Source organism: Pan paniscus, chromosome 13 (assembly GCF_029289425.2).
Source record: "Pan paniscus chromosome 13, NHGRI_mPanPan1-v2.0_pri, whole genome shotgun sequence".
Lineage (NCBI taxonomy): Eukaryota > Metazoa > Chordata > Mammalia > Primates > Hominidae > Pan > Pan paniscus.
Window position 1 is genome coordinate 71,923,907 of NC_073262.2, and position 22,657 is coordinate 71,946,563.

General features: G+C 39.8%; 1 protein-coding gene across 1 annotated transcript in view; it reads right to left on the bottom strand.

The window, feature by feature from the left end:
- Window positions 1–22,657, bottom strand: part of LRP2 (LDL receptor related protein 2) — a 237,804-nt gene that overhangs the window by 132,714 nt on the left and 82,433 nt on the right. The window contains exons 14-16 of the mRNA XM_003824300.6: window positions 20,279–20,481; window positions 18,171–18,311; window positions 16,167–16,370 (exon numbers count right to left, since the gene is read on the bottom strand). Coding sequence (XP_003824348.3) covers window positions 16,167–16,370; window positions 18,171–18,311; window positions 20,279–20,481 — 548 coding nt within the window. The remainder of the gene's footprint in view (window positions 1–16,166; window positions 16,371–18,170; window positions 18,312–20,278; window positions 20,482–22,657) is intronic.

Sequence of the window (22,657 nt, forward strand, 5' to 3'; positions counted from 1 at the left end):
TATTAGAGCATTTGGGGAAAATACATGATTGTTATATTAAAAAACTAAGCAAATGAAAATGGGGCAATTGTCAAAAATTGTCAAGAAATGTCATCCTAGAATACTAATTGGCTGAGCAGTGAACAATATTTATATTTATATTATGTTAATAATATAAACACATATGATTAATTTAACCAAAAATTATAATCTAGCTTTTTAAGGAGAATAGGGGGAGGGAAGTCAGAAGCTGGGAGAGAAGAATGATGTAAGAAAGCAAAACGCTCACCTAGAACAAGGAAGTAAATATCAAAAATGATAAATCAAGAAATAGAAGTATAAACAAAGCATTTAGAAACATGGAGACAAACAAAAGAAGAAACAGTCAAAAGAGCTGTTCCCTCCCCAGAGCAGGTCTGGATTAGGGGCAGGGGAGGGTGGGCAATATGGTTTTATATTGATAACAGATATAATGATATCCAACATTTACTGAATATTTACTATTTTCTAGCCATTACTCGAGGTGTTTACATGCATTAGCCAAAAATTCTCTCAACAACCTTATGAGCAATATATGAACTGCATATTTTTCAGACTAGAAAATTGAGGCAAAAGGAAATTGAGTAACTTCCCCAAAGTTACAAAGCTAGGAAATGTGGGAAGCTGGAATTCGGAACCAGGCAGTGTAGCTCCTAAGCTGGCTCTCTTAGTTGGTATGTTACATTGCTTACAAATTTTATTACTATTACAAACCAAACCCTTGGCATTTACATAGTCCAGCATCCCTGAAGAGATGTCTTCCCCTTTAATCAATCTGGCTGCTTGAGTATGAAAAACAGCGTCTAGTCAATTAATCTGTTAATGGCTCTCATACACATGACATTTCTTTTATGTTAACATTGGTCATTGTTAAAATACACACACGTTTGTGACCTTCTTTTTTTTTTTTTTTCCGAGATAGGGTTGCACTCTGTTGCCCAAGCTGGAGTGCAGTGGTATGGTCATAGCTCACTGCAACCTGGATCTCCTGGGCTCAAACAATCCTTCCATTGCAGCCTCCCAAGTAGTGGGGACTACAGGTACATGCCACCACATCTGGCTAATTTTTTTCTTTTTTTGGTACAAGTGGAATCTCACTATGTTGCTCAGGCTGGTCTCAAACTCCCGGCCTCAAGCAATCCTCCCATCTCGGTTCCCAAAAATAACTTGTTTCTAAAATAAAGGAAAGGTGTTTGTTTTACCTGAATCCATAAAAAAGCAATAAATTTATTTTCTCAATCTAAAACTATTTAGGAAGCTTAGTAAAATCTCTGCTTACATAACTCTCCACCCCAAATCAACAGAATATACATTCCTCTCAGCACCACATCGCACTTATTCCAAAATTGACCACATAGTTGGAAGTAAAGCACTCCTCAGCAAATGTAAAAGAACAGAAATTATAACAAACTGTCTCTCAGACCACAAGGCAATCAAACTAGAACTCAGGATCCAGAAACTCACTCAAAACCACTCAACTACACGGAAACTGAACAACCTGCTCCTGAATGACTACTGGGTAAACAACGAAATGAAGGCAGAAATAAAGACGTTCTGTGAAACCAATGAGAACAAAGACACAACACACCAGAATCTCTGGGACACATTTGAAGTAGTGTGTAGAAGGAAATTTATAGCACTAAATGCCCACAAGAGAAAGCAGGAGAGATCTAAAATTGACACCCTAACATCACAATTAAAAGAACTAGAGAAGCCAGAGCAAACACATTCAAAAGCTAGCAGAAGGCAAGAAATAACTAAGATCATAGCAGAACTGAAGGAGATAGAGACACAAAAAACCCTTCAAAAAATCAATGAATCCAGGAGCTGGTTTTTTGAAAAAATCAACAAAATTGATAGACCGCTAGCAAGACTAATAAAGAAAAAAAGAGAGAAGAATCAAATAGACACAATAAAAAATGATAAAGGGGATATCACCACCCATCCCACAGAAATACAAACTACCATCAGAGAATACTGTAAATACCTCTATGCAAATAAACTAGAAAATCTAGAAGAAATAGATAAATTCCTGGACACATACACCCTCCCAAGACTAAACCAGGAAGAAGCTGAATCCCTGAATAGTCCAATAACAGGTTCTGAAATTGAGGCAATAATTAATAGCCTACCAACCCAAAAAACGTCCAGGACCAGACGGATTCACAGCCGAATTCTACCAGAGGTACAAAGAGGAGCTGGTTCCATTCCTTCTGAAACTATTCCAATCAAAGCAAAAAGAGGGAATCATCCCTAATTCATTTTATGAGGCCAACATCATTCTGATACCAAAGCCTGGCAGAGACACAACAAAAAAAGAGAATTTTAGACCAATATCCCTGATGAACATTGATGCAAAAATCCTCAATAAAATACTGGCAAACCGAATCCAGGATCACATCAAAAAGCTTATCCACCATGATCAAGTGGGCTTCATCCCTGTGATGCAAGGCTGGTTCAGCATACACAAATCAATAAGCGTAATCCAGCATATAAACAGAACCAAAGACAAAAACCACATGATTATCTCAATAGATGCAGAAAAGGCCTTTGACAAAATTCAACAGCCCTTCATGCTAAATCAATAAACTAGGTATTGATGGGATGTATCTCAAAATAATAACAGCTATTTATGACAAACCCACAGCCAATATCATACTGAATGGGCAAAAACTGGAAGCATTCCCTTTGAAAACTGGTACAAGACAGGAATGCCCTCTCTCGCCACTCCTACTCAGCATAGTGTTGGAAGTTCTGGCCAGGGCAATCAGGCAAGAGAAAGAAATAAAGGGTATTTAATTAGGAAAAGAGGAAGTCAAATTGTCCCTGTTTGCAGATGACATGACTGTATATTTAGAAAACCCCATCGTCTCAGCCCAATATCTCCTTAAGCTGATAAGCAACTTCAGCAAAGTCTCAGGATACAAAATCAATGTGCAAAAATCACAAGCATTCCTATACACCAATAACAGACAAACAGAGAGCCAAATCATGAGTGAACTCCCATTCACAATTGCTTCAAAGAGAATAAAATATCTAGGAATCCAACTTACAAAGGATGTGAAGAACCTCTTCAAGGAGAACTACAAACCACTGCTCAGCAAAATAAAAGAAGACACAAACAAATGGAAGAACAATCCATGCTCATGGATAGGAAGAATCAATATTGTGAAAATGGCCATACTGTCCAAGGTGATTTATAGATTCAATGCCATCCCCATCAAGCTACCAATGACTTTCTTCACAGAATTGGAAAAAACTACTTTAAAGTTCATATGGAACCAAAAAAGAGCCTGCATTGCCAAGACAATCCTAAGCAAAAAGAACAAAGCTGGAGGCATCATGCTACCTGATTTCAAGCTATACTACAAGGCTACAGTAACCAAAACAGCATGGTACTGGTACCAAAACAGAGATGTAGACCAATGGAACAGAATAGAGTCCTCAGAAATGATATCACACATCTACAACCATCTGATCTTTGACAAACCTGACAAAAACAAGAAATGGGGAAAGGATTCCCTATTTCATAAATGGTACTGGGAAAACTGGCTAGCCATATGTAGAAAGCTGAAACTGGATCCCTTCCTTACACCTTATACAAAAATCAATTCAAGATGGATTAAAGATTTAAATGTTAGACCTAAAGCCATAAGAACCCTAGAAGAAAACCTAGACAATACCACTCAGGCCATAGGTGTGGGCAAGGACTTCATGACTACAACACCAAAAGCAAAGGCAACAAAAGCCAAAATTGACAAATGGGATCTAATTAGACTAAAGAGCTTCTGCACAGCAAAACAAACTACCATCAGAGTGAACAGGCAACCTACAGAATGGGAGAAAATTTTTACAATCTACCCATCTTACAAAGGGCTAATATCCAGAATCTACAAAGAACTTAAACAAATTTACAAGAAAAAATCGCTGGACTGGAGCCAAGATGGCCGAATAGGAACAGCTCCGGTCTACAGCTCCCAGCGTGAGCGACGCAGAAGACGGGTGATTTCTGCATTTCCATCTGAGGTACCGGGTTCATCTCACTAGGGAGTGCCAGACAGTGGGCGCAGGCCAGTGGGTGCGCACACAGTGCATGAGCCGAAGCAGGCCGAGGCATTGCCTCACCTGGGAAGCGCAAGGGGTCAGGGAGTTCCCTTTCCGAGTCAAAGAAAGGGGTGACGGACGCACCTGGAAAATCGGGTCACTCCCACCCGAATATTGCGCTTTTCAGACCGGCTTAAAAAACGGCGCACCATGAGACTATATCCCACACCTGGCTCGGAGGGTCCTACGCCCACGGAATCTCGCTGATTGCTAGCACAGCAGTCTGAGATCAAACTGCAAGGCGGCAGCGAGGCTGGGGGAGGGGCGCCCGCCATTGCCCAGGCTTGATTAGGTAAACAAAGCAGCCCAGAAGCTCGAACTGGGTGGAGCCCACCACAGCTCAAGGAGGCCTGCCTGCCTCTGTATGCTCCACCTCTGGGGGCAGGGCACAGACAAACAAAAAGACAGCAGTAACCTCTGCAGACTTAAATGTCCCTGTCTGACAGCTTTGAAGAGAGCAGTGGTTCTCCCAGCACGCAGCTGGAGATCTGAGAACGGGCAGACTGCCTCCTCAAGTGGGTCCCTGACCCCTGACCCCCGAGCAGCCTAACTGGGAGGCACCCCCCAGCAGGGGCACACTGACACCTCACACGGCAGGGTATTCCAACAGACCTGCAGCTGAGGGTCCTGTCTGTTAGAAGGAAAACTAACAAACAGAAAGGACATCCACACCGAAAACCCATCTGTACATCACCATCATCAAAGACCAAAAGCAGATAAAACCACAAAGATGGGGAAAAAACAGAACAGAAAAACTGGAAACTCTAAAACGCAGAGCGCCTCTCCTCCTCCAAAGGAACGCAGTTCCTCACCAGCAACGGAACAAAGCTGGATGGAGAATGATTTTGACGAACTGAGAGAGGAAGGCTTCAGACTATCAAATTACTCTGAGCTACGGGAGGACATTCAAACCAAAGGCAAAGAAGTTGAAAACTTTGAAAAAAATTTAGAAGAATGTATAACTAGAATAACCAATACAGAGAAGTGCTTAAAGGAGCTGATGGAACTGAAAACCAAGGCTCGAGAACTACGTGAAGAATGCAGAAGCCTCAGGAGCCGATGCGATCAACTGGAAGAAAGGGTATCAGCGATGGAAGATGAAACGAATGAAATGAAGCGAGAAGGGAAGTTTAGAGAAAAAAGAATAAAAAGAAATGAGCAAAGCCTCCAAGAAATATGGGACTATGTGAAAAGACCAAATCTACGTCTGATTGGTGTACCTGAAAGTGATGCGGAGAATGGAACCAAGTTGGAAAACACTCTGCAGGATATTATCCAGGAGAACTTCCCCAATCTAGCAAGGCAGGCCAACGTTCAGATTCAGGAAATACAGAGAACGCCACAAAGATACTCCTCGAGAAGAGCAACTCCAAGACACATAATTGTCAGATTCACCAAAGTTGAAATGAAGGAAAAAATGTTAAGGGCAGCCAGAGAGAAAGGTCGGGTTACCCTCAAAGGGAAGCCCATCAGACTAACAGCGGATCTCTCGGCAGAAACCCTACAAGCCAGAAGAGAGGGGGGGCCAATATTCAACATTCTTAAAGAAAAGAATTTTCAACCCAGAATTTCATATCCAGCCAAACTAAGCTTCATAAGTGAAGGAGAAATAAAATACTTTACAGACAAGCAAATGCTGAGAGATTTTGTCACCACCAGGCCTGCCCTAAAAGAGCTCCTGAAGGAAGCGCTAAACATGGAAAGGAACAACCAGTACCAGCCGCTGCAAAATCATGCGAAAATGTAAAGACCATCGAGACTAGGAAGAAACTGCATCAACTAACGAGCAAAATCACCAGCTAACATCATAATCACAGGATCAAATTCACACATAACAATATTAACCTTAAATGTAAATGGGCTAAATGCTCAAATTAAAAGACACAGACTGGCAAATTGGATAAAGAGTCAAGACCCATCAGTGTGCTGTATTCAGGAAACCCATCTCACGTGCAGAGACACACATAGGCTCAAAATAAAGGGATGGAGGAAGATCTACCAAGCAAATGGAAAACACAAAAAAAGGCAGGGGTTGCAATCCTACTCTCTGATAAAACAGACTTTAAACCAACAAAGATCAGAAGAGACAAAGAAGGCCATTACATAATGGTAAAGGGATCAATTCAACAAGAAGAGCTAACTATCCTAAATATATATGCACCCAATACAGGAGCTCCCAGATTCATAAAGCAAGTCCTGAGTGACCTACAAAGAGACTTAGACTCCCACACATTAATAATGGGAGACTTTAACGCCCCACTGTCAACATTAGACAGATCAACGAGACAGAAAGTCAACAAGGATACCCAGGAATTGAACTCAGCTCTGCACCAAGCGGACCTAATAGACATCTACAGAACTCTCCACCCCAAATCAACAGAATATACATTTTTTTCAGCACCACAACACACCTATTCCAAAATTGACCACATAGTTGGAAGTAAAGCTCTCCTCAGCAAATGTAAAAGAACAGAAATTATAACAAACTATCTCTCAGACCACAGTGCAATCAAACTAGAACTCAGGATTAAGAATCTCACTCAAAGCCGCTCAACTACATGGAAACTGAACACCCTGCTCCTGAATGACTACTGGGTACATAACGAAATGAAGGCAGAAATAAAGATGTTCTTTGAAACCAACGAGAACAAAGACACAACATACCAGAATCTCTGGGATGCATTCAAAGCAGTGTGTAGAGGGAAATTTATAGCACTAAATGCCCACAAGAGAAAGCAGGAAAGATCCAAAATTGACACCCTAACATCACAATTAAAAGAACTAGAAAAGCAAGAGCAAACACATTCAAAAGCTAGCAGAAGGCAAGAAATAACTAAAATCAGAGCAGAACTGAAGGAAATAAAGACACAAAAAACCCTTCAAAAAATCAATGAATCCAGGAGCTGGTTTTTTGAAAGGATCAACAAAATTGATAGACCGCTAGCAAGACTAATAAAGAAAAAAAGAGAGAAGAATCAAATAGACACAATAAAAAATGATAAAGGGGATATCACCACCGATCCCACAGAAATACAAACTACCATCAGAGAATACTACAAACACCTCTACGCAAATAAACTAGAAAATCTAGAAGAAATGGATACATTCCTCGACACATACACTCTCCCAAGACTAAACCAGGAAGAAGTTGAATCTCTGAATAGACCAATAACAGGAGCTGAAATTGTGGCAATAATCAATAGTTTACCAACCAAAAAGAGTCCAGGACCAGATGGATTCACAGCCGAATTCTACCAGAAGTACAAGGAGGAACTGGTACCATTCCTTCTGAAACTATTCCAATCAATAGAAAAAGAGGGAATCCTCCCTAACTCATTTTATGAGGCCGGCATCATTCTGATACCAAAGCCGGGCAGAGACACAACCAAAAAAGAGAATTTTAGACCAATATCCTTGATGAACATTGATGCAAAAATCCTCAATAAAATACTGGCAAACCAAATCCAGGATCACATCAAAAAGCTTATCCACCATGATCAAGTGGGCTTCATCCCTTGGATGCAAGGCTGGTTCAATATACGCAAATCAATAAATGTAATCCAGCATATAAACAGAGCCAAAGACAAAAACCACATGATTATCTTAATAGATGCAGAAAAAGCCTTTGACAAAATTCAACAACCCTTCATGCTAAAAACTCTCAATCAATTAGGTATTGATGGGACGTATTTCAAAATAATAAGAGCTATCTATGACAAACCCACAGCCAATATCATACTGAATGGGCAAAAACTGGAAGCATTCCCTTTGAGAACTGGCACAAGACAGGGATGCCCTCTCTCACCGCTCCTATTCAACATAGTGTTGGAAGTTCTGGCCAGGGCAATCAGGCAGGAGAAGGAAATAAAGGGTATTCAATTAGGAAAAGAGGAAGTCAAATTGTCCCTGTTTGCAGATGACATGATTGTTTATCTAGAAAACCCCATCGTCTCAGCCCAAAATCTCCTTAAGCTGATAAGCAACTTCAGCAAAGTCTCAGGATACAAAATCAATGTACAAAAATCACAAGCATTCCTATACACCAATAACAGACAAACAGAGAGCCAAATCATGAGTGAACTCCCATTCACAATTGCTTCAAAGAGAATAAAATATCTAGGAATCCAACTTACAAAGGATGTGAAGAACCTCTTCAAGGAGAACTACAAACCACTGCTCAGCAAAATAAAAGAAGACACAAACAAATGGAAGAACAATCCATGCTCATGGATAGGAAGAATCAATATTGTGAAAATGGCCATACTGTCCAAGGTGATTTATAGATTCAATGCCATCCCCATCAAGCTACCAATGACTTTCTTCACAGAATTGGAAAAAACTACTTTAAAGTTCATATGGAACCAAAAAAGAGCCTGCATTGCCAAGACAATCCTAAGCAAAAAGAACAAAGCTGGAGGCATCATGCTACCTGATTTCAAGCTATACTACAAGGCTACAGTAACCAAAACAGCATGGTACTGGTACCAAAACAGAGATGTAGACCAATGGAACAGAATAGAGTCCTCAGAAATGATATCACACATCTACAACCATCTGATCTTTGACAAACCTGACAAAAACAAGAAATGGGGAAAGGATTCCCTATTTCATAAATGGTACTGGGAAAACTGGCTAGCCATATGTAGAAAGCTGAAACTGGATCCCTTCCTTACACCTTATACAAAAATCAATTCAAGATGGATTAAAGATTTAAATGTTAGACCTAAAGCCATAAGAACCCTAGAAGAAAACCTAGACAATACCACTCAGGCCATAGGTGTGGGCAAGGACTTCATGACTACAACACCAAAAGCAAAGGCAACAAAAGCCAAAATTGACAAATGGGATCTAATTAGACTAAAGAGCTTCTGCACAGCAAAACAAACTACCATCAGAGTGAACAGGCAACCTACAGAATGGGAGAAAATTTTTACAATCTACCCATCTTACAAAGGGCTAATATCCAGAATCTACAAAGAACTTAAACAAATTTACAAGAAAAAATCGCTGGACTGGAGCCAAGATGGCCGAATAGGAACAGCTCCGGTCTACAGCTCCCAGCGTGAGCGACGCAGAAGACGGGTGATTTCTGCATTTCCATCTGAGGTACCGGGTTCATCTCACTAGGGAGTGCCAGACAGTGGGCGCAGGCCAGTGGGTGCGCACACAGTGCATGAGCCGAAGCAGGCCGAGGCATTGCCTCACCTGGGAAGCGCAAGGGGTCAGGGAGTTCCCTTTCCGAGTCAAAGAAAGGGGTGACGGACGCACCTGGAAAATCGGGTCACTCCCACCCGAATATTGCGCTTTTCAGACCGGCTTAAAAAACGGCGCACCACGAGACTATATCCCACACCTGGCTCGGAGGGTCCTACGCCCACGGAATCTCGCTGATTGCTAGCACAGCAGTCTGAGATCAAACTGCAAGGCGGCAGCGAGGCTGGGGGAGGGGCGCCCGCCATTGCCCAGGCTTGATTAGGTAAACAAAGCAGCCCAGAAGCTCGAACTGGGTGGAGCCCACCACAGCTCAAGGAGGCCTGCCTGCCTCTGTATGCTCCACCTCTGGGGGCAGGGCACAGACAAACAAAAAGACAGCAGTAACCTCTGCAGACTTAAATGTCCCTGTCTGACAGCTTTGAAGAGAGCAGTGGTTCTCCCAGCACGCAGCTGGAGATCTGAGAACGGGCAGACTGCCTCCTCAAGTGGGTCCCTGACCCCTGACCCCCGAGCAGCCTAACTGGGAGGCACCCCCCAGCAGGGGCACACTGACACCTCACACGGCAGGGTATTCCAACAGACCTGCAGCTGAGGGTCCTGTCTGTTAGAAGGAAAACTAACAAACAGAAAGGACATCCACACCGAAAACCCATCTGTACATCACCATCATCAAAGACCAAAAGCAGATAAAACCACAAAGATGGGGAAAAAACAGAACAGAAAAACTGGAAACTCTAAAACGCAGAGCGCCTCTCCTCCTCCAAAGGAACGCAGTTCCTCACCAGCAACGGAACAAAGCTGGATGGAGAATGATTTTGACGAACTGAGAGAGGAAGGCTTCAGACTATCAAATTACTCTGAGCTACGGGAGGACATTCAAACCAAAGGCAAAGAAGTTGAAAACTTTGAAAAAAATTTAGAAGAATGTATAACTAGAATAACCAATACAGAGAAGTGCTTAAAGGAGCTGATGGAACTGAAAACCAAGGCTCGAGAACTACGTGAAGAATGCAGAAGCCTCAGGAGCCGATGCGATCAACTGGAAGAAAGGGTATCAGCGATGGAAGATGAAACGAATGAAATGAAGCGAGAAGGGAAGTTTAGAGAAAAAAGAATAAAAAGAAATGAGCAAAGCCTCCAAGAAATATGGGACTATGTGAAAAGACCAAATCTACGTCTGATTGGTGTACCTGAAAGTGATGCGGAGAATGGAACCAAGTTGGAAAACACTCTGCAGGATATTATCCAGGAGAACTTCCCCAATCTAGCAAGGCAGGCCAACGTTCAGATTCAGGAAATACAGAGAACGCCACAAAGATACTCCTCGAGAAGAGCAACTCCAAGACACATAATTGTCAGATTCACCAAAGTTGAAATGAAGGAAAAAATGTTAAGGGCAGCCAGAGAGAAAGGTCGGGTTACCCTCAAAGGGAAGCCCATCAGACTAACAGCGGATCTCTCGGCAGAAACCCTACAAGCCAGAAGAGAGGGGGGGCCAATATTCAACATTCTTAAAGAAAAGAATTTTCAACCCAGAATTTCATATCCAGCCAAACTAAGCTTCATAAGTGAAGGAGAAATAAAATACTTTACAGACAAGCAAATGCTGAGAGATTTTGTCACCACCAGGCCTGCCCTAAAAGAGCTCCTGAAGGAAGCGCTAAACATGGAAAGGAACAACCAGTACCAGCCGCTGCAAAATCATGCGAAAATGTAAAGACCATCGAGACTAGGAAGAAACTGCATCAACTAACGAGCAAAATCACCAGCTAACATCATAATCACAGGATCAAATTCACACATAACAATATTAACCTTAAATGTAAATGGGCTAAATGCTCAAATTAAAAGACACAGACTGGCAAATTGGATAAAGAGTCAAGACCCATCAGTGTGCTGTATTCAGGAAACCCATCTCACGTGCAGAGACACACATAGGCTCAAAATAAAGGGATGGAGGAAGATCTACCAAGCAAATGGAAAACACAAAAAAAGGCAGGGGTTGCAATCCTACTCTCTGATAAAACAGACTTTAAACCAACAAAGATCAGAAGAGACAAAGAAGGCCATTACATAATGGTAAAGGGATCAATTCAACAAGAAGAGCTAACTATCCTAAATATATATGCACCCAATACAGGAGCTCCCAGATTCATAAAGCAAGTCCTGAGTGACCTACAAAGAGACTTAGACTCCCACACATTAATAATGGGAGACTTTAACGCCCCACTGTCAACATTAGACAGATCAACGAGACAGAAAGTCAACAAGGATACCCAGGAATTGAACTCAGCTCTGCACCAAGCGGACCTAATAGACATCTACAGAACTCTCCACCCCAAATCAACAGAATATACATTTTTTTCAGCACCACAACACACCTATTCCAAAATTGACCACATAGTTGGAAGTAAAGCTCTCCTCAGCAAATGTAAAAGAACAGAAATTATAACAAACTATCTCTCAGACCACAGTGCAATCAAACTAGAACTCAGGATTAAGAATCTCACTCAAAGCCGCTCAACTACATGGAAACTGAACACCCTGCTCCTGAATGACTACTGGGTACATAACGAAATGAAGGCAGAAATAAAGATGTTCTTTGAAACCAACGAGAACAAAGACACAACATACCAGAATCTCTGGGATGCATTCAAAGCAGTGTGTAGAGGGAAATTTATAGCACTAAATGCCCACAAGAGAAAGCAGGAAAGATCCAAAATTGACACCCTAACATCACAATTAAAAGAACTAGAAAAGCAAGAGCAAACACATTCAAAAGCTAGCAGAAGGCAAGAAATAACTAAAATCAGAGCAGAACTGAAGGAAATAAAGACACAAAAAACCCTTCAAAAAATCAATGAATCCAGGAGCTGGTTTTTTGAAAGGATCAACAAAATTGATAGACCGCTAGCAAGACTAATAAAGAAAAAAAGAGAGAAGAATCAAATAGACACAATAAAAAATGATAAAGGGGATATCACCACCGATCCCACAGAAATACAAACTACCATCAGAGAATACTACAAACACCTCTACGCAAATAAACTAGAAAATCTAGAAGAAATGGATACATTCCTCGACACATACACTCTCCCAAGACTAAACCAGGAAGAAGTTGAATCTCTGAATAGACCAATAACAGGAGCTGAAATTGTGGCAATAATCAATAGTTTACCAACCAAAAAGAGTCCAGGACCAGATGGATTCACAGCCGAATTCTACCAGAAGTACAAGGAGGAACTGGTACCATTCCTTCTGAAACTATTCCAATCAATAGAAAAAGAGGGAATCCTCCCTAACTCATTTTATGAGGCCGGCATCATTCTGATACCAAAGCCGGGCAGAGACACAACCAAAAAAGAGAATTTTAGACCAATATCCTTGATGAACATTGATGCAAAAATCCTCAATAAAATACTGGCAAACCAAATCCAGGATCACATCAAAAAGCTTATCCACCATGATCAAGTGGGCTTCATCCCTTGGATGCAAGGCTGGTTCAATATACGCAAATCAATAAATGTAATCCAGCATATAAACAGAGCCAAAGACAAAAACCACATGATTATCTTAATAGATGCAGAAAAAGCCTTTGACAAAATTCAACAACCCTTCATGCTAAAAACTCTCAATCAATTAGGTATTGATGGGATGTATTTCAAAATAATAAGAGCTATCTATGACAAACCCACAGCCAATATCATACTGAATGGGCAAAAACTGGAAGCATTCCCTTTGAGAACTGGCACAAGACAGGGATGCCCTCTCTCACCGCTCCTATTCAACATAGTGTTGGAAGTTCTGGCCAGGGCAATCAGGCAGGAGAAGGAAATAAAGGGTATTCAATTAGGAAAAGAGGAAGTCAAATTGTCCCTGTTTGCAGATGACATGATTGTTTATCTAGAAAACCCCATCGTCTCAGCCCAAAATCTCCTTAAGCTGATAAGCAACTTCAGCAAAGTCTCAGGATACAAAATCAATGTACAAAAATCACAAGCATTCCTATACACCAATAACAGACAAACAGAGAGCCAAATCATGAGTGAACTCCCATTCACAATTGCTTCAAAGAGAATAAAATACCTAGGAATCCAACTTACAAGGGATGTGAAGGACCTCTTCAAGGAGAACTACAAACCACTGCTCAAGGAAATAAAAGACGATACAAACAAATGGAAGAACATTCCATGCTCATGGGTAGGAAGAATCAATATCGTGAAAATGGCCATACTGCCCAAGGTAATTTATAGATTCAATGCCATCCCCATCAAGCTACCAATGACTTTCTTCACAGAATTGGAAAAAACTACTTTAAAGTTCATATGGAACCAAAAAAGAGCCCGCATCGCCAAGTCAATCCTAAGCCAAAAGAACAAAGCTGGAGGCATCACACTACCTGACTTCAAACTATACTACATGGCTACAGTAACCAAAACAGCATGGTACTGGTACCAAAACAGAGATATAGATCAATGGAACAGAACAGAGCCCTCAGAAATAACGCCGCATACCTACAACTATCTGATCTTTGACAAACCTGAGAAAAACAAGCAATGGGGAAAGGATTCCCTATTTAATAAATGGTGCTGGGAAAACTGGCTAGCCATATGTAGAAAGCTGAAACTGGATCCCTTCCTTACATCTTATACAAAAATCAATTCAAGATGGATTAAAGATTTAAACGTTAGACCTAAAACCATAAAAACCCTAGAAGAAAACCTAGGCATTACCATTCAGGACATAGGTGTGGGCAAGGACTTCATGTCCAAAACACCAAAAGCAATGGCAACCAAAGCCAAAATTGACAAATGGGATCTAATTAAACTAAAGAGCTTCTGCACAGCAAAAGAAACTACCATCAGAGTGAACAGGCAACCTACAACATGGGAGAAAATTTTCGCAACCTACTCATCTGACAAAGGGCTAATATCCAGAATCTACAATGAACTCAAACAAATTTACAAGAAAAAAACAAACAACCCCATCAAAAAGTGGGCGAGGGAGTTGAACAGACACTTCTCAAAAGAAGACATTTATGCAGCCAAAAAACACATGAAAAAATGCTCATCATCACTGGCCATCAGAGAAATGCAAATCAAAACCACTATGAGATATCATCTCACACCAGTTAGAATGGCAATCATTAAAAAGTCAGGAAACAACAGGTGCTGGAGAGGATGTGGAGAAATAGGAACACTTTTACACTGTTGGTGGGACTGTAAACTAGTTCAACCATTGTGGAAGTCAGTGTGGCGATTCCTCAGGGATCTAGAACTAGAAATACCATTTGACCCAGCCATCCCATTACTGGGTATATACCCAAATGACTATAAATCATGCTGCTATAAAGACACATGCACACGTATGTTTATTGCGGCATTATTCACAATAGCAAAGACTTGGAACCAACCCAAATGTCCAACAATGATAGACTGGATTAAGAAAATGTGGCACATATACACCATGGAATACTATGCAGCCATAAAAAATGATGAGTTCATGTCCTTTGTAGGGACATGGATGAAATTGGAAACCATCATTCTCAGTAAACTATCGCAAGAACAAAAAACCAAACACCGCATATTCTCACTCATAGGTGGGAATTGAACAATGAGATCACATGGACACAGGAAGGGGAATATCACACTATGGGGACTGTGGTGGGGAGGGGGGAGTGGGGAGGGATAGCATTGGGAGATATACCTAATGCTAGATGACGAGTTAGTGGGTGCAGCGCACCAGCATGGCACATGTATACATATGTAACTAACCTGCACAATGTGCACATGTACCCTAATACTTAAAGTATAATAAAAAAATAAGATAAAATAAAAGAAAAGAAAAAGAAAAAATCAAACAACCCCATCAAAAAGTGGGTAAAGGATATGAACAGACACTTCTCAAAAGAAGACATTTATGGAGGCAACAGACATAAGAAAAACTGCTCATCATCACTAGCCATCAGAGAAATGCAAATCAAAATCACAATGAGATACCAACTCATACCAGTTAGAATGGCAATCATTAAAAAGTCAGGAAACAACAGGTGCTGGAGAGGATGTGGAGAAATAGGAACACTTTTACACTGTTGGTGGGACTGTAAACTAGTTCAACCATTGTGGAAGACAGTGTGGAGATTCCTCAGGGATCTAGAACTAGAAATAACATTTGACCCAGCCATCCCATTACTGGGCATATACCCAAAGGATTATAAATCATGCTGCTATAAAGACACATGCTCACGTATGTTTATTGCGGCACTATTCACAATAGCAAAAACTTGGAACCAACCCAAATGTTCATCAGTGATAGACTGGATTAAGAAAATGTGTTATATATGCACCATGGAATACTATCAGCCATAAAAAAGGATGAGTTCATGTTCTTTACAGGGACATGGATGAAGCTGGAAACCAACATTCTCAGCAAACTATTGCAAGGACAGAAAACCAAACACCACATGTTCTCACTCACAGGTGGGAATTGAACAATGAGCACACATGGACACAGGATGGGGAACATCACACACCAGGGCCTGTCCTGGGGTGGGGGGAGAGGGGGAGGGATAGCATTAGGAGATATACCTAACATAAATGACGAGTTAACGGGTGCAGCACACCAACATGGCACATGTATACATATGTAACAAACCTGCACGTTGTGCACATGTACCCTAGAACTTAAAGTAAAATAGTATAAATAAATAAATAAATAAATAAATAAGACTGCTTAAAAATTAGATACTGAGTTTTAATTATCAAGTTATAAGTATCATTACAATAAACAGGCAAAACATGCATACACACACACACACAAACCTTTCTCACCTGTGCCATCAATCTTTTGCTTAAAAATCATGTGTTTTGACATATCTGAAAAAAAGATAGTGCTGTCCTGGGCGTCAAAATCAATCCCGACAAAGAAAGAAGGATTCCCTGAAACTGGAACCATGACATCTTCCTGGGTAGACAAGGTGAACGGGATCCCACGAATAGCAACTTGGGATGAAAAAATGAGGAAATTCTGAACAGCTGTAGGAAGAAGAACACAGCACAGTCAATCACAGCATGATTCCTTTCTCTCCTCCCAAATTCTAGATAAATGCATCCACAGAGCAAACTTTAAATTATAAAATATAATTCTGAAATAAATGTAAAAATAAATTTTTGGAAAGCATAGTTAGAAATAATGCAGGGAAGAAAAAAAGATAAGCAACTATGAGGGAGATACAAGTATTAGAATCTTCCTTCTTCCTAAGAAATGTATCCTTAAAATGTATTTATATGAAAAATGATATCCATATGCTTAATTTATAAAATAGGAGATATACCTAATGTAATGACGAGTTAACGGGTGCAGCACACCAACATGGCACATGTATACATATGTAACAAACCTGCACATTGTGCACATGTACCCTAGAACTTAAAGTAAAATAGTATAAATAAATAAAATAAAAAGGACTGCTTAAAAATTAGATACTGAGTTTTAATTATCAAGTTATAAGTATCATTACAATAAACAGGCAAAACATGCACACACACACACACACACACACAGAAACCTTTCTCACCTGTGCCATCAATCTTTTGTTTAAAAATCATACAGAGCTGAACTCTATAGCAATTCCGTAACAATCCTCAAGTTGGTTTAACTTCTGCATAGAGATCTACACCAAGAACCTTACAGTAGATACCAAGATAATTAACAGCAATCAGAAATATAAAGATATAAAGGAGTGAAAGCAGGGAAGGAAGGGGAGGGATAAAGGAAATAGGTAAGAAGAAGTGATGTTTAAAAGCAAAGAGGAGATTGTGACAGGATGCCAGGGAATCAAGAAGATGAAGGAGGTATGCCCAAGACAAAGATAAAAATCGCAGTAACGGAATTTAAAAGCAAAATTATTAGACAACGCACTATTGATATAATAGTTAGAAATACATGTTGTTTTTAATGAGGGTGATTTTTCTGAATCTAAAACTACCTAAGAAGTTAAGAAATTTGTCTGGGTTAGAATAAGATAATTTATATACTACGCTAGAAACCGCAACATCTGGAGAGCAAGAATTTGTCACAGGCACAGAAAGGAGAATTGTAGAAGTGAAAATAAGAAAAACAAATATTGTAGGAGTGCATTTCATCATTAGCTGGGGCCCAGGCAATGGCTTAAGTGTGAATAGATGTGTAGGAAACCAAAGAGGAAGAAAGGAAACCTTCAAGGTAAGAATGAAATCAGGAATATGGAGGCAGATACAAGAAAGTTTGAACTGAAAGGTGAAAAACTGTGTGAGTAACTGAGCCACCCCAATGCTCAGGAGTTTACTTTGGAATACAGAGAGAAAAAAAAAAGCCAGATAAGATTCAGATGTGATTACCTGGTTGAAAGGGGCATACGTGGTGGTCTAGGAGAAGTCAAAGTGGGGAGAAGTAGAGTACTTCCCATCAAAGTTAAGGCTAACATCTAAAGTGGAAAAGGTATACATAGCATAGAAAAGAGCTCAAAGTTCAACCATATGGAATTTCAAGATCATAGTTAATAGGAGAAAAAGGTTTCAGGAAACAAAGGGGGAAGGGAACCCAAGAAAACCTTAGATGTGGGATTAAAGCAAAATCCCAAAAGACAGAAATTTACATTTTCAAACATAGTTCTGTGTATAGTAGAAGTGGTGCCTACCAAGGAAGATGCCCTGTGGGCTACAGAAAGCTTATTTGCAGTCAAGAAGTTAGACAGGGAGCTGGTCCAGTTCAAGAGTAGCAGTTAGTCTAGTTAGAGGTTTGGACACACATACACCTGTGTCACCTGCCAACAACGTCCAAAACAGACTTCTTACCAATGCAGTGGCGCTCATCCGTATCCAGTTGGAAGCCGAATGTGCACTTGCAACGGAAACCCAAACCATCATTATCTGTTCTGTGGCTGAGGACACAGACCTGCTCACAGCCCCCATTGTTATCTTTACACGGATTGGTAGCTGGAAGGAAAAATGCACAGGGTTAAATTGCAATTAGAAATGTGTAATTATCCAAGACACGAAGCCACTTCTAGCCCTTTTCACCTATAGGTGAAATAGAGTAATGGATTAGCAACGTGTTGAAAACATTACTACTGGTTACTACTGGATACATCCACATCTGGCTACACTAACCCTCCCAATTTCACTGCTGCTCTCCCATCCACTCTCCAACAGACGGTGGCAAAAAAAAGAAAGAACTCCTACAACTTTCTCCCCAATAATTATGTCAGAGTATGTCTGCTATCCTCCATGATTAGAAATAATTGTCAAAAGAAAACCCACACTTCACTGCTTTTTTGCCATTTGTAGGATATAATAAATATTACTCACTGGATGCTTACTTTGTAAGTAAACCAACTTAACCAATAGCTCTAAGAGGTAAATATTAGTCCTCCAATTTTACAGAGGAGAAACCAAGAATCTAAACAGTTAAATAACTTGCCCAACATTATTCAGCATCTAAACAGCTTGACTAGGATTCAAAGCCAGATCTGATTCCAAAACCTTAAATGTCTGCAACACAAACCAGTTTATACTTCCAAAAGCCACTCTCAAAGTAGTGACCTTAGGAAGAGCACTGCCACAGCTAGAAATTTTATATCTGCTTTTAAAATTGTCTTCTTAGCCTTTGACTTATTCTTTAAAATATTCTCTTTATCTTCTCAGGTGGATTGATTTGGGGAAACAATAGGCAGATATCATTCTGAACCAAATAATGAAAATAGTAATTTGAGTGAGCACATTGATCATTGATCTAATGGATCTAATGTGAGGGCAGGTGTGAGTTTAGTTCTGAATTGAGTGTAAAAACTATTCAAAATAGATATTTCCAAAAATGTTTTCAGATAAAATATCTATTTTTAGACAAGTTTATACTTTCCCAGGATGATGACATTGAAGGAGATTCATCTGAATGTATCAGTTCTAGTGGTTGGGCTTTTGTTAAGTTAACCACATTACTTTGCAGTCTTTCTTCATCCTAAATAGATCCATCACTTAACATGAGTTTTAGAGCAAATCTGTTTTCCTCTAAATTATTGCTCACCAATATTAAGCTTTCTACCAACGTAGTGTAGTTTATGTTTCTTTTTCTTTGATCTACAAGCAAATACAGAAAAGAGCTATATACAGTCCTGATAGACGTATCAAAGCTCAAGCTATAACCTGGAAACATAAACAAAGCTTATGATAGGCCAGGTGCAGTGGCTTACACCTGTAATCCCAACACTTTGGGAAGCCAAGGCAGGAGGATCGCTTGAAGCCCGGAGTTCCAGAAAAGTCTGACCAACATAGTGGAAATCCCATCTCAGAAAAAATAAAAAGAAAAAATCACGTGGTAAAATAACAGGAGAAGACTAAGCAGTGTCTGAATCAAAATATTTCTTTTTTTAAAATAAGTGACCAGCCAGAGAGACACCAAACCCAGTTGGCCTATGACAGATTAATCAGAACCAAAGAACAGGTGCCATACATATGCATCAGAGAAGAAGAAAAAAATGGCTCTGACGCTACCGAAAATGGACACTTAGACATGTCATTTTCTTCTATGGGACCTGTTTCCTTAAGTGTAATATTAGAAGTTTGAAATAGATGTCTTTCCCAGTAGAATGAGGATAGGTATTTTGATTTGGTTTGTGAGCTGCTATACCCCCAAGCATCTTTGCAGGTGCTAATAAACATCTGTTAAATAAATCTCTAAATTCCCCCTAGATTTGGCATTTAACTGTGAAATACATCAGTTTCTTCAGAATGCTCCTAACCTGCAGAACCAGTTTCAGAGAGTTTAACACTCTGGGTAACCCTTCATATACTTGAGAATGCCACCCAAATCACATAAGACCCCTCATTATTAACTTTCAAAGCTTTGAGAAAACCTTTCCACCAAGTCCGGTACCAAGCATGGTTACCACTGTTCTGAGGCTTACCATAGGGCTGTCTGAGGGAATGGTAAACAGTCACTCCATAGGGCCTCAGGGAAGCCTGGTAGTACACTTGTGGGTTGGTCTCTGTGAACTTGTTTGCCTTGAGCACGGCCATCTTTGTCCAATCAGTAAAGAACACCTGACCTTCAAATAAGCTTATTCCAAAGGGATGAGGAATGAGGGAGCCTCCATGAACTACAGTCTTCCTGTTATAAAAGACACATATGTATCATACAATGTGTTAGTTTTGCTTTATTATAATTAAAGCTGTAGTTAGTTCAATTAAATGCCTGAAAAGCTAAATAATGTCTTGTCACAAATACGGAATAGATAGAAAAGATACATTTTAGATGTATACATATTTCCATCTATATATGATAGAAGGATTTTCATGTTGTCTCTTGGAAAAGACCCTTGAGACTTACATTCCAGTCCCAGTCAATCCTTTAGCTTGTCCTAGACTTTCTTGGAATTTACTGTTTTCCCTTTTGTTCTTCATTCCTTTTAGGTTGCCCCACATCTAAAAGGCTAAGATGTGAAATAGCATTTTGAATACCATAAGTGAAAGAGTATACCAAGACTTTGGAAGTCTGGGAAAAGATGCCTTTGCCAACTATTTTCCACTGCACCATTGACCATTTCCTAGCAATTAGGGAGCAGGACAGTGAGTGGTAGGGTTCACGCCCCAGCAAACGCCCACATCTGTTCCTGATGTCACTGTAAGGAAAGCAAGAAGCAATGCCACTACCACTCTTATGCATCTGCTTGATGGAACTATCAACTGATCATACTTTTAATGGAGGCCCAAAGCCACTTAACTGGGAAGAAAACAGAAGTAAAATTAGGCACTAAGCAAAGAGAGGAAATCAACAACGCCCCCCATGACTATGTCTCCATAAACAATGATTCAGTTAGACTCATGAACAGAGTGAGGCAGAGGACGGTTGATACGGGAAAACTCTTATTTTCTTTATTTTGGCGTAATACAAAGACCTCAAAGAAAAATCTTAGCATCCCCTGAAAACTAAAAAGGACAATAGAGCTCTAAGAAAAGACTTGAAGATATTAAAGCTGGGAAACACACTAAAGGGGAGTAAACAAAGAAACCTAAGGTGGCAGGTTAGTGCACACTTTGAAACATTCTATAATGACATGGTACATTAAGATTAGAGAATAGTTTCTTTCTCAGTTAGCAAATTCCAAAACCCTGAATGCCACCTGCTGGCAAAGCGAGAGGCAATGACTTTATGATTACAGCTGTACTTGTGAGCTTTAATATTTCTTTGATGTTTCTTCACAGCCAGCAAACCACTCAAATCTTTTTGAAATTCCATTGATTTTTATCTTTTATGCTTTACTTTTTTTTACTTCAGCAAAAGTTAGACTATATAATATAATGCTAAAACATCCCAAAGAGAAAAAATTTAAGCAATTTCACAATTATTTTATGTGACTTATTGGGTTAGTTAATTTTTTCATAAAATTTATTCATATTCTCCTTATGGAAGCCAGTTTCAGTGATAGGAAGTCACCATATTAATACCCAATACTTCATTTAACCAAGCAGAGATTGTCCCAAGGATATATAATCCAATGGCAAACTGTGATATTATCCTTACAAAATGGAAATACAAGAGGAAACAAAACTATAATATTGCTTTCATTGAGAAAACAATAAAATCAAGTCATTGGGAAAAATTAAGTTAACCAGCCTATTTGCTGAATCCACAAAGAATAATATTTTGGGTCAAAATTTGAAGAACATGTTTTACCCAATTTTTGAAAATACCGAAAGGAGAGGATCTAAAATAATTTTTTTACATTAAGTTATAGTTAGCTCTAATCAGAGTAAAAAGATGAAAAAAAAATGTGCCATATTCGGCCAGGTGTAGTGGCTCACATCTGTAATCCCAATACTTTGGGAGGCCGAGGCAGACGAATCACTTGAAGTTAGGAGTTTGGGACCAGCCTGGGAAACATGGTGAAATTTTATCTCTACTAAAAATACAAAAATTGCCAGGCATGGTGGTGTATGCTTGTAATCCTAGCTACGGGGGAGGCTGAAGCAGGAGAATCACTTGAACTTGGGAGGTGGAGGTTGCAGTGAACTGAGATCGCATCACTGCACTTCAGCCTGGGTGACAGAGTGAGACTCCAGCTCAAAAAAAAAAAAAAAGCCATATTCTACATTCAAATATTGCCGTTTAAGGATCTTTGTATACCAGGTAAAAATACAATATAAAGAATTTCTTCTTGAAATTTGAAATATATAAGAGCAGAGTAAAATCCAATTAATTCCCAGCAGGCAACATCAAATACCTAATAAAACATGTATTTATTGGGGGAAGGTTAGAAAATTAAAAGGGAAAGTGATCTTGAGAA